Source organism: Grammomys surdaster, unplaced genomic scaffold (genome assembly GCF_004785775.1).
Source record: "Grammomys surdaster isolate TR1022 unplaced genomic scaffold, NIH_TR_1.0 126271, whole genome shotgun sequence".
In the NCBI taxonomy this organism is placed as follows: Eukaryota; Metazoa; Chordata; class Mammalia; order Rodentia; family Muridae; genus Grammomys; species Grammomys surdaster.
This window is the reverse complement of record NW_021621071.1, coordinates 907,068-920,740: the sequence shown is the minus strand read 5'-3', so window position 1 is coordinate 920,740 and position 13,673 is coordinate 907,068. Positions and strand designations below refer to the sequence as shown.

Below are 13,673 nucleotides of genomic sequence, written 5' to 3'. Positions count from 1 at the left end.
AAAAAAAAAAAAAAAAAAAAAGAATAAGCAAGAAAATGAAACAAGTCTTGTTTCCCAAGTCATAAACATCTGTGACATATCAAAGAGGCCAAGCATAGCAAGCCGATTGATCAAGGCTGACTGGATCAATTTCAGGCGTGGGGCTATGCTCACACACTGGGAAGTCAGCATGTCTTTTGCAGCCAATAATTGTTTGACTTCAGGCGAGTGAAAAGTTGGCGGTTGAGAAAAAAAAAATGGCGTGGTCTAGAGAGATAATTTGAAAATGCCTGCATATCGCCAAGGCTACTCCTCCATGGCAACCCATGGACTCCAAGGGCTAAACAATGGCAGATACCTTGTTTTCCTCCCTGCGGGCTGCTGGGTTCTGAGCTCACTTTTCTCTGTATCTTCTCAGACGTCTGAACCGTGTTAAAGGAACCGCACCGCGCCAGTCTCTCTTTTGCGCACACTCGGATCTGGCCATATGTTTCCTTTTTCAATTCCGGTAAGACGGATGCAGAGACGTCCAACAGTTCTTCATCTAGAGAGAGAGAGAGAGAGAGAGAGACAGAGAACTGGAGCGCTGCTGTATAGCTATCACCTTGGGTCATTTTCATCTCTTTTAAAGGGATGCTTCCGGGGGGTGGGGGGCTGGAGAGATGGCTCAGTGGTTAGGAGCACTGGCTGCTTTACGGAACTCAGGTTCCGTTCCCATGTGGCAGATCACAACTGTCTGTAAGTCTAGTTTCAGGGCCTCTGACACCCCCACACAGACATTCATGAAGGCAATACATCATTGTATATAAAACAAAAATAAATTAGAAAAGAGAGAGATGGCTTTGAACTTAAAATTGAAACGAAGTTACCCTATTTTTAAAAAGAAGTTAACAAGCTATCTCAAACCCTAATTTCTTTCCATGTACTGGAAAAAGAAAAGTAGCTAACTATAAAACGAGAGTGAACCCATATGTATCCTAAAATTATGCTAACAGCAACCAAAGTGGGGCAAGATGTTCTTCAACCCGAATTAGAACAGGCCTGGCATTTTAATGCTCCGTTAGGGTCCAACAGTAAAGGAAACCCGACCGACCGTGTGCAGCTCCACACGCCTTTTGAGATTCACTTTCAAGATGAATTGTGATCAGCCTCTCTCGCTGAATCTCCAGGGCAAATGCAGAAAACGAGTCTCAATTCCCTACTCTGCCCTTTTCAGTTCTCTCTTACGCAGAGAGAGGCCTGGTTACCAAGTGACCAAAGGAACAAGGTCAGCAGCCCTCAGGGCTAAAGGCTGGGGATGGAGACCGTTTTATGCTTCAGGGTGCCGGTGTGAAGTTGGAAAGTCCTGTAACCTGGGCAGCCATCCCTGTGGTCTGGATCATCATACCCGCCTTGGCTGTTTATTTCTTACGAAGCTCAAAGCATATCTATTTTAATTATAAATCTGATTTAACACACACTGAAAAGTCCAGCTAGACTTTCAGAAAACGCACTTTCACCTCGTACAGCTTTGAGACTTAATGAAAAAGAAATCTTTACGGCTTTCACTTTCCTGTAACAAAAGCCCAAATATATGTTCTTTTTATAAAACCAGAAAATAAAACAAAAAGAACGAACAACAACAACAACAAAATAGGCCAAGCCAGTCTCAGGGACCATATTTGCCTGCTCTCCTGAAATCAAATATAATGCTGAGCAGAAATGGACACACCCGTGGCTCTTAGGATCTGGGAAGACAACGACCCCTTAAAGCAGAAATAAAATTAGGCGAGCTTTGACTGTCCTAACTGAACTGTCGGGAGGATGTTTCTAGGTTGGGGTGAAGGAACCTGATAGTTTCCCGCAGCCAAGGATGCATCATGGCAGCCGGAGTTCACAAGGCAGAATGTGGAAGAAGACAAACCAGGAGACAGAACGCTGGGGGCTTGGGAAGGGCTCCCCAAAGTGCTCAGTACGGTATGAGAAGTCAGAACAGTACAGGAGGTCAGGGAAGGAAGCAGTGGGAGGGGAGAGTCTCTTGTAGGTCACACAGGGCAGGCACACAAGAGTAGGAAACCCTCATCACGTCGTGGGAGGAAGGCAACTGTTGACCAAATGTTACCGCCTCATCAGCGGGAAGTGGTCTAGTCTCCTGTTCACACAGGCTACCCTTTCTCTGCTTATCTAATGACAGACTGGTTGATTCCACAGTTTGGCTGCTGTGCTGTGACAACCCTGAGTGCAGGTATCTCCTCAACACACTGGTCTCAGTTTCCATGGCTACTAGTGGCATTGCCGGAAGTTGAGGTAGCTTTGGCTCTCCTTTCTGAGGAACCTCCACGATGCCTCCAGCTATGGGTAATACTACTTTGTGATCCTAGCAGTGATATCCAAAGACTGTGCGTTTTGTCTTTTGGATAAACAGTCATTTAACAGGGAGTGAGACACTTCCCTGTGATGAATGACACTTGGACATGTAACCATTTTTAATCCATCCCTCACCACCTGTTGTTTGAATTTTATAGTCTGGAAATTGTTTCTTTGCCAGATAGTTCACAATGATCTCCTCCCATTCTGTAGAGCACTTCTTCACTGTTTGCTGTATCAAGTTTTTTTTTTTTTTAGTTTGATGTATTTTTATTTTCCAATGTTATTTATTAACTATGCTTTTGGGATTGTACTAAAAAAAATAATGTTCATATTAATGCCCTGAAGTATTTCACCTGTTGTTTTCTAGAAGAATCATGGCTCAATGGCATACTGAGACTCTTGTAATCTTGTCCAAGATTAGTTGGCTGTAAACAGGACTTACTTCTCAGTCTGCTATTCTGCTTGGCTGACTAGCAAGCGGAGTGGTTCTGTTTGGATGCTCTTGGCTCTAGGATGTTCTAGAATCAAGGACTACCATCCTGTCTGGGTCTGCACTCTGCAGTAAGGCTCTGAAGTGAAGTATTGTAATGCTTCTGGTTTGCTGGTTTTGGCTCAGAATTTTTCTTTTTTCCATTTTGGTTTGGGTGTCTATAGCCTTGCCACTTCAAGTACAATATGTAGACTAAGCTGGCCTAGAACCCACAAAGATCCACCTCTCTCTGTTTCCCAAGGACTGGGATTACAACTGAGAAGCTGTGGTCAATTCCTTTCACCAGGTTTGCGGTTTGTTGCAGATACATCCGCCCTTTTGTGAAATTTGCTTGTAGGCATTTTATTTGTTGCTTCCTTGACTTCTTTCTTGTTATCGTTGTGTGCAAACATAACTCATCCCTGTCTGTTGGTCTATATTCTGGAATCGTTCTGAATCCACTTGTTGCTTCTAATAGGTTTGGTGGTGTCTAGGTTTTTTCCTCTACATAAAAGTCACACTGTTTGGAAACTGGTCATTTCACTCTTCTTTCCTTTCCGACTTATGTCTCAGCCCTGATGGTCTAAAGACTTCCGGTGCTATGCTGGGCCAAGAATGGTGAAGGATTTAAGACAGTCGCTAATGTTTCTTTCTATGTTCAGCTCTTCTCCGGCTTTCGCTTGCCTCATTAAGCTGTTTATTTGAAACCTGTTTTTGTTAAACGTAAGCACTTAATTGTTATAAACTTCCCTCTTGTTACTTCTGCTCCATCCCACAGATTTTCACGTGGTACTTAATTTCCACTTATTTTTTAAAAAAGTTTAAATATCCCCTTTGATCTTCCCATGGATGGAACACTCAAGGGAGTGTTGTTTAATTTCAATGTACTTGTACAACTTACAAAGTTCTTTTGTTGACTTTCTAGTTTGATTCCTTTGTGGTCAGAGGTGATACTTTATTTATTTATTAGATACTCCTTAATTAATTAATTAAAACGGTTGAGACTTGTTTTGTGGCGTGGCACATGCATGACCTCAGAGAAAGCTCCTCATGCTGATGTGGTTGTGAATGAGGTGTCAGATGAGATGTTCTATTAAGAGTCCGTTTGTCTGTTTACTCTAATGGTATAGCTTCATTTGGATGTTTCTTCCTGGATGTTTCAAATCTGGCTGACACACCCATCGCAGAAAGCAGTGAAGCCTCTACTGTTCATTCAATTCTTGAGAGACAGTCGCCCTACAGAGCCCTGGCTGGCCCGAAACCGACCTTGTCGACCAGGGTACCTTCGAACTCACAGAGATCACCCGTTTCTGCCTCTGAAATGCTGGGCTTTCTATCACTCGCCATTACTGATGCCTCACCACCCATCAGTCCCTTGACATCTAACAATGTTGGCTTTCTATACGTGGGTACTTTAGTAATGAGGTGAATACATAAACATTTACATTTCTGGTTGAATTGGTCCTCTTATGATCTAGTTCCTATTCTGTCTTTTTATCATTTGTGATACAAATGCTTATTTTATCTGATGTAAAACTATAGCTACTGTTCGTCTCAGTCCCTGTCTGCGTGGCATCTCTCTCTCTCCTACTCTAGTTTGCTCTTCACTGCCTCGGTGTACTCATTCAGCGGCCTTCATCTTGGTGGTGGTGGTGTCATCTGTGTGCATCCCGTCACCGCCGACAGGACATATGTTTATTGTCCTGTTCATTATTTTCTGGTTGTTCTGAGCATCCTCCTCTCTTCCTCTTTTGAGGTTTGGCTTTCTCCATTAATAAGGTTTGATTCTCTCTTTTGTGAAACTACTTTGTTAGCATGTTTTATATTCTTGTGGCATAGTTATCCTTTGGCTCCTGGTGTTAAGACTGCTTTAGTCATTTCAGAGTTATCCTGGGTGGTTCTTTGAGTTCTGGGGCTCAGGCACAAACTGTCAGGCGTGGCAGCAAGCGGCTTTACCTGCTGAGTCACCTGAACAGCCTGAGGACTTTTCTCACAAGTCTACAAGGCTGTTCTGGTGGAGATGCATTTAACCAGTTTTTGCTTTGTCTTAGAAAGGATTTTAGCCTCATTTCTCAAAGATTTCTTTCCTGGAAATAGTATTCTCGGCTAATGCTTTTTTTTTTAACGTCTTTTTATCCACTGAGTTTTTAGGACGTCCACTTTCTCTTTTAGGACTCTAACATCATTGCATTCTCTCCTGGTTAAGGCCCCGGTTGAGAGGTGGGCTGGTCCAATAGCAATGCCACTCGACACTTGCATCTTGTGCGTTTGGATCTGATGATAATATGTCCGAGAAGTGTTTCTGTTGTCAAGTCTTTTAGATTTTGTGTGTGTGCCTAAGTGCTTCTCGAGATTAGATTTCTCTATCGTTCTCAAGAATTTGAGAGCTTTACTGCACTTTCTAAGCAGTGTCGGATTCTCAGGGCCTTCCCTTCTGAATACCACCATATGAATGCTTGCTTACTTCTGGTTGGGTAAGTCTCAAAGGCGTTAAGTTTTATTCTTTTTTTTTCATTTTTTTCTTTGCTTTTAACCTGTCCTGTTCAAAGGATGTCAAGTTCAGAAATTCTTTCTGCATAATCTATTCTGTTGTTGGGCCTCTTAACTTTTTTTTGTTTTTCATTGTTATTTGGCTCGAAGATATTTCTTTGGTTTTCACTTGATCTCCCGCTCCTTGACTAAGTTTCTTATACACACAATAATCTAGTTTCCTAATCCATACACTTCCATGGCTCATTAAATTTCTTGGAATTATACTTTTGAATTCTGTCAGGTAATTAAATTCCTTTTCTTTGGAGTCCGTTGCTGAATTTACTTCGTGGTTCCGTTACATTTTAAAAATGTTTCTCGTGCATTGACTTGGCGCTCGTGTGTTGTCTCTCCAGCTGGCAGAACCATTGACTACCAGGCTTACAGGGTGGTTTCTACAGCAAGGCTTTTTCCTGGCACCATGTCCAGTGGCAGTATGCGGACAGGCTGTCTGGCTTAGGCTCGGGCAGATGTTTTAGTCATGCAACTTCTTCAGTTGTAATCAACATCTGCAACAGATGTGGGTGTCTTAGAGGCTCACGCTGCAGAGCATGTAGAACACACTGCCGGCTGCCAAGCGGCTATCTCAGGGGGAGCGTGTTTGCCAGTGGCTCTGCAGTGTATCTGGATGTGGGGTGCCCGTCTGTTCCGTTACAGAGGTAATCTGTCTCCGAGGGTCCAGATGAGCGTGCTCAGGAGCGAGGTGCCTGCTAATACTTGAGTACTGCAAACAAGTGGAACTTGTCAGGGCTCCTGTGAATGTCCGAGGGCTGCATGGGTGAATTCACAGGCCCCCTGGAAGCTAATATACCCAAAGCCAGCTGTCTGGCAGGTTCCTGGTCTGAAAATAGGTAAGTGGGGTCCAGTCTGCTTCTTAGAGCTTCCTGGGGAGGAAACTGAGAACAGAGTTTATCCAGTCACTATTTGGGGCCAGAGGAGAATGAGCAGGGCCACAGAACTGGATTCCAGAAGTCTCAATGGATTGGTGGCTGCTTTTAAGGTCGAGGAGGAGTGGGCTACCCTTCCCAGCAGGGCCTCTGTTAGGTCAAGCTTCCCAGAGATTTACTGGTACAATGTCACTGTGGGCCTCAGACAGTAACTAGCTTGTTGCTGGGATGCTTCCTCTAGCTAGGGTGGGCTGACATGAATGGTCAGGTGGTTCTGGGGCAACAAGAAGTTAGGAAGAGCCACTGGTTACACAGGGACCTCTGTAAACTGAGCTACTCAGGGTGGGTTGCTCAGGGAACTTCCTGGGATGAGGAGGATTAACCAGGCTGGTTCACAAGGCCAGGCTAGCTGAACTGTTTAGGAACAACATCCTGGCTGCCTGAATTAAATTTCAAGATGGCGGGCTCTTTCCTAGGACCTGTGAGGGCTGCAGATACTTTTCAGGTACCCTGCTGAGTGGAGACTGCTGGGTCCTCACACTCATTCCCCACTGATCAACAGTTCTCGCCAAGTGGGTGGCTACCCCTTTGGGTCAGTTTGTGACAAAGAAAATGCGTCCTGTAAATTAGACACTTGCATTACGATTCATAACAGGAGAAAAATTATAGTTATGAAGTAACAATGAAAATCACTGTATGGGTGGTGACCACAACGTGAGGGTGTCTATAGTTAGCCATCTTGCTGATGTCCCTCTAGGGAGGCATTTTATGTAGCAGAGTCACTGACAAAAAGTACAGGCATGTAAACACATGACACTAAAGACCAGGAAGCTGAAACAAGAAGCCTTGTACACCTTCATCTAGGAATGAGTCCACTGGAGAACTCAACCCCGCCCCCTCCTGTTGTTGTTTTGCATATATGCAAATGACTATAAAAGCCACGAACACTCATTTTCGAGAGATAGATTTTAGTGGCATGTGGATTTACAAAGATGGACTCCATGAGTAATGAAAATCACCTCATTATAACTCATTCATAATTCTAGAATTATACACGCAGACCTTGAGCGTGTGTCTTAGAAGCAGAGTATCTAGGGGTGAGCCAGCAGGGAGGAAATGAAGGGAGGGACCACTTGTGACGAAGTTAATCTTCATTATTTAACCCAAATTACATACATACTCAAAACTTATTAAACTCTCCTATTTACTGCACTCCAGTGATACCCCAATAAAATGAAAAAGAAAACACCCACATACAATAAACTGTATTGCCGGTTTTCTAAGCGTGGTCACTGGGTTGATGACAGATAGCATCAGTAACAGAGCTGGAGAATACAGAAGAAATGACACGGGCTGCTGAAGGGTGGGAACGTTCGGTTTGCGATTCACCCTCACTGAACCACAACGGAGTTCGGCAGCTGTGGGCTCACAGGCTGTGCAGGAATCTGAACTCCTTGGCTTCTCAACAGAAGAACCTCAGGTCTCTACTGATCTGATTTGCTCGATGGCATCACCACATGGCAATCTTTCTCCTCTATAACCGCCACGCTCAAAGACCCCTTGTCGCTTCTATTACAGCCAAGATTAATTCTTGGCTCAACTTTAGGGGATGTCCAAAAGTGTGTCCCCAGCTCATTGTATGTCACCTCACTGTCTACCCCATGTTCTCCATGTAAATCAGGATGGGAAATCTCCCCAATGCACAGTTATTCCTAAATATGCTATTCTTCAAGTTTACCAAAATTGAATCCAACAGATCTTAATTTGTATAATCTGAATTCCTACAGAGCCAGCACCACCCACCTAGAGAATTCGATTGCTTTCTAACTTCCAAACTGGTGCTGATTCTACGCCTGACAAAAGATGGATCTGCCATCGAATGTGTAAGGCAAGGCTAATCCTGAAATAGCAATTCCCATACTGCAGCTCCTTGCTCCAGGTTTCCAGGAAAACGTTTTATGGGGTTGGCATTTGAACCAGACATAAGACCGAGACAACATATTCATATGCCACGGGATGCTTGGGTCAGGTAAGAGTTTATGTGACACTGCTCCCGTACGGTTATATTGTCTAGTGACCTCTTAGGTATAGGTGGACTCTGTCATATTCACATAAGGATGAAAGTGTTCAATGGTATCTATCTCAGAATGCATGCCTACCATTAAGGGAGGCAGGACTGTTTTAAATGCAAAGGAGACGGCTTCCCAGGTGAAGAGAAGCCAAAGGCATTAAGGCAGGACAATGATGAAGTCTTTTATTTCAGGTGGGCGTGGACTGCCCTGAAAGCAGCTTAAATCTCTCATGGCATGTGGTACAGTACTTGGCCTGCAGTCCACACTTAGTAAATACTCACTGGGTTTGAGGCAGTTACACTTGATTTTTAAGTGACTTTTTTTTTTTTTTTAAATCTAGATCCTAATGTTATCAGGGAAGCAGAGAGCTATATCTTTTATAAGTCCTACTTATAAATTTATGCCACAAACACCAACATTGAACAGGCAATTTAAGAATAATCTTAAAGGCTTGCTCCCAGGTAGCAGAGACACATGGAAAGTAGCTTTGACAGAAGACCCAGCCTCCCACCCCCACTGCCTAGATGTTAATTGTGAATAAACACAAGGTAACACCTGTGCTGATGGTTTAGCAAAATCATGGTGTATTTAACTAAATTACATAAAAGATGGTCATTATGTCCCCACTAGACTTAGAAGCTACCTGCTTTATGTCATGCTAGTTTTGAGTGATCAATTTTAGCTTTTTAATGTTATTTGGGATTTCCCTGTAAAACGACGGTTTGTTCTGTCTATGTAGAAGTAACCCCAAAGTCATTTTAGACCTTTAGTCCTAACTTTTAGGAACAAAGTTCCAGAACTGAATAAAAGCCTCACAAATAGGTATACTTGAAGAGTCACAGAAACCCATGGTCTAAGCATCTATCTAGTATTTTCCTTTCCAGATGTGCACGTGGCCACCCGCACCAATGTTTTCTGGATAGCAAATTCTGTTCCAAGAATGAGGTCATCAGTCTAATGTTCCATGTGACATGGGGCATGGGGAAAGGTCAGGTTTGCTGTCTATATGCAGAATATACAAAGGAATAGATGGGAGGTCCTTATCCAATTGCATCTCCTTACCAATAGAGCTGAAGTCCACCGGCCCGATCCATTTGAAGGCTGGTTTCCGGCCTCGCTCTTCTGTCACGTGAACTTTCTTTATCAGAGCCAAACTGGTCAGGACATTGGCTATGTCATACAGCCTCCGGACCTTTGCTTCAAGATACAAAACACAACTACGGTCATGCCACGTGTAATGCTGTCACATTTTAATTTAGGTGACAGGGACCATCCCTTGGCTACCACATAAACCTCCGGACAGGCAGTATGAGATCAGTGACTCTGTCATGATATCACTCAATATCTGTGTCCCCGGAACCTCTGCAGACACACAAGATGTAAGGAGAGGACAAAGTGTCCTTCCTCCACCTGCAACTTCAAACCTTAAGAATCCTCTGCTGATAAGCAGGGGGCTTCACTATAGCAAAACTACTGGGGAAACAGGCTGAGACTGAAGGCTTAGTGACTACAACTCTGGTATGTGGGCAGCAAACGCTTGTCCTGAGTGTCCCCCAGCATGAGGTAGTGGCACCTGCCTCACAGGCAGCTGGCCTGTGAAAATGACAGGGATTCCCTGGGCAGCCAGTGAAGCCACACTCCTGGGTACACAGAACGCCCAAGACTCAAGGTTATGAGGTATAGTTGTGAAAAACAGCAGCTGCTCACCTAAAACCCTAGCTAAGGGGGAGAGGCGTGAGGGGCATCTGAACACATTCTGGAAAAACTGTTGGAAATTGCATGTACAATTGCAAGTGGGGGGACACAGAAAGACAGAGAAGGGGTGTTAAAAAAAAACACTGCAAGATAGTGTGCCTACTTTTCTATTCAAGAAATGAATAAAGGGTCAGACACCGGCTTGCAGTCAGGGTCGTTGCCAGGGCTGGAATTTATCTTAACTGTTTCACTCACAGGGTGGCTATTATTCCAGTCAAACCCCAAAAGGCAACTGGCGAATTAGTGAATTCTAATGAATTAGTGAATTCACTAGGGCATGGACCCAGCAGCAACGCTCTCAGGGAAAGGGAAAGTGGTATGACACGGAGAGAGACTGTCTCCCTTCCAGGAGCAGCCCTGTCCCCACCCAGACTCCAACCCTGGGCATTTGTCTCCTGCTTACCTGTAGACAACTTTCATCTCCACCCTTCAGAGAAGTAGGCGGGGGATGGGAAGAAAGGGGAAAGAACACTCAGACAGTCTGCTTGGATGGAGTGCCAGCATAGAGAAACGCACAGCTACCACATCCTCCTTGGCCTGTGCTCCTGGGGTGCATTCTGCCTCCCTGTCCACTGTAACCTCGGGGCGAGGAGTGCGGGGGGAAGGCTCCTGACTTGGGTTTGGCGGGGGTTCTATTACTATTAGATGATTGACCTCTCAAAGCACGGAGGGCTTTTATGAGCACAAGGAGCACATTTCTCCAAAGCCAGCACCATCAACAAAAACCCTCTCTGTGCATATTTATTTCCGTCTTTTCTTTTTGTGCGGATACGTGGATTAGGTGGAGGCTCTTACTTTTGAATTTACTGTGGTCCGGGGTGTCTTGGCTTTCTTCTATGAGGATTTTGGCAGCTACATCCAGGGTAACAATCTTGGTTTTGGAGACCAGGAACAGCATGACAAACTTCTGGCTCATAATTCTTAGAGATTTATCTTTTCGACTGTTTGCAGATGCTAAAGAGGGGGGAAAAATAGAAATGATCGTGACATGAATTTACCACAAGAAAGACTTCGCTACCGGTTTTCCAGAGCTATCTCGCTCCACCAACACATGGAAGGATCATCCAGTAATAGGCAGAAGCCTACTGGATGCACATCACAAAAATGAGCCCGTAAAGGCAATCGGAAGGATTTTCCTGCATCTTGTATGATTATCGCAGTCGCAGACACTGAGATGGGGATTTTCTGCCGCTCGGAACACTTCATACTTACATCACCATGATGGAAGCCACGTGGCAGTTTTCCTTAAGCAACTTTCTGAAAAGATCAATGCAGGCAGAGGAAAGGAGAGGGCTAGGGTTCCGTTATTTTCTGAATACTGACTCGTCTTTCAGAAGAACTCCATTTGCGTGTATGGGTGGTGCATGCACACGTGGAGCCCAGAGGGCCCACGTGTCATATTTAAATTGCTCCTCCGTCGTATTTTTTGAGACAGAGTCTCTCACAGAAACTGAAGCTCGCTGATTAAGCTGGATTGGGTGGCCAGAGAGCCCCAGGGATCCTCTTATCTCTTCCCCTCCGGTGCTAGGATCATAGGTAGGCGCAAACCATGGCGCCCTACTTTATTTGGGTCCTGGGGATCTGGGTTCAGGTCCTTAGCTATCTCCCTAGCCCAAGAACCTCATTTTTCTGTTATCACAATGTCTAGAATGTACCCTAACAGAGTAGGTGCCTGTCTTTACCCAGAGAGGAAACTGATTATTGGTGTGTTTCTGTGGACGGCAGGTAGAGAATCCTGAAGGATGGTTGTTTACTCTGGCTATATGGGTTAGAACTTCCTCACGGGGCGGGGCTAAACAGCATGAAGCTGAGGAGCTTAAGAAAACTTTTCTATTCTTCCTTTAGTGTCTAATGATGCAAGGCAGAGTGCCAGTGATGCCTGGTATGTGCTGTCCTCACAATGGGGAGGATACGGGACTGACGGGCACTGATGTTCACAGCGAGAAGAAGAGACATGTCAAATTGGGATAGAGGAAGAAAAAGGAAGATATATAGACATTAAAACAACTAATGGCACCAAAGGCAAGCAGGTGTTGTCTGTCTTTCTTAACAGATTCAGCGACTGAGGCTGCTCTCCTTGGTGATTTACTCTAACAAGTAATTGAATAAGATGGAAGGTAATGAGGTAATGTGAAGTCTCAACGGCAAACAGGATGTGGCCATCATATACGGCTCCCGTATTCTAACCAGGTGAGAGGTCACATGTGATGTGGAGTGGGCAGTCCTGCGGGGGTGGGGGGGCCCCTCTGACCTTCAGCAGGCGGAGAGAGCGCCTCCCCCGAGGGCTGTCACATTGCCACCTCGCACGTTCATTCCCTTGGCTATTATTCACAAGCTTATAACAGACTCACAAGAGGGGTAGTCGGATTCAGAAAAATCGAGTAGGTGCTGGTCTCGGGGATCCGGAGACCCGTCTTTCCTGCGTTCTCCGAACCTATACTCCATCAGGTCCAGCTCCTTCTGTTGGAGGCAGGCCATCTGCTCCTCGTACTTCTGTTCCTCTCCCAGTCTCTGAAGGGTCCTCAGGGTTTTGGGGAGGCTGTGCCGACCATGCCAACCATACTGATTCTTAGCCACCCGGCTGACGAGGTGCAGCGACTCCAGCACATTTACAATGTCATAGATGCGTCTCCTTTCCACACCTGTTTGCGAAGAAGAAGCCAAAAGACATCATGCAAATGGGCATTTCTGAGTATCAAGTCCTGAAGGGCCTGGCATGTGTCTGTGAACTACGGCTCTGACATCCAAGTTAATGCCCAGCAACTGTGGATAACCCATGAGTCTGTCTGAGGAAGATTCAAACAGACCCTGCTTGTTCTTGGGAACCAACCTTCAAATACATCCAGGGTAGCAAACTCTAGAGATGGGCAGACTGCCACCTGGGTGACAGCAACAGCATAGCACAGTTAAGCAAACCGAACACGCATTGTGGTGGAGTGCCGGTATGACTAACGAACGGCGTGCCTATCGGACATGACAGCTGGCTCTGGGGACTGCATTCCTAACTTGTAGACTTGTGTTGGTTACTAGTCTCATTGTTGTGACAAGCTACTAGACATACACCATATAAGGAAGGGTTCACTCTGACTCATAGTTGGAGGAGACAGCCCATCACGGTGAACAGTCACGGTGGTGGGACAGGAAGTAGTGAGTACAGTTACAGTCAGGAAGCAGATGAGACAAGGCTGGCGTTCGGCTGGTCCTGACTTCTTATTTTGGTCAGCTGGGGACCTTACCCCATTGGATCATGCTGCCAGATTTTTGGATAGGTCTTCCCTGCTCAGTTCAATCTTTTTGGGGACAGCCTCCTAGGCTTACCCACAGTGTGTTCTCGTAATGATCCTACCCCTTGTCACATGGACAGCAACAATTAACCATAAATGACACTGTTTTAATAATTATCTCCTCATGAGACAGTACTGGCCTTTCTTGGGAGTTTGAATAATGTAACAAGTAATTAATGTACAAACTCTGACCAGTCTGGTAAGGAAAATGGATGATAACTATTGCCTTCCACTTTGAACTGGGAACCCCAGATTCAAGGTTTTGGAGTCCCTTCTTGTGTGGCTGGAGGAACTCGGGTCGTCTGTTCGCCACGGTTGGCAGTAGCTCTCCTTGTCTTCTCAGTCACCA

At 45.1% G+C, this 13,673-nt stretch overlaps 1 protein-coding gene across 1 annotated transcript in view; it reads right to left on the bottom strand.

The window, feature by feature from the left end:
• E2f7 (E2F transcription factor 7) overlaps positions 1-13,673 on the bottom strand; it is a 41,935-nt gene that overhangs the window by 10,029 nt on the left and 18,233 nt on the right. The window contains exons 5-8 of the mRNA XM_028759097.1: positions 12,392-12,682; positions 10,836-10,994; positions 9,348-9,482; positions 338-523 (exon numbers count right to left, since the gene is read on the bottom strand). Of these exons, the coding sequence (XP_028614930.1) occupies positions 338-523; positions 9,348-9,482; positions 10,836-10,994; positions 12,392-12,682 (771 nt within the window). The remainder of the gene's footprint in view (positions 1-337; positions 524-9,347; positions 9,483-10,835; positions 10,995-12,391; positions 12,683-13,673) is intronic.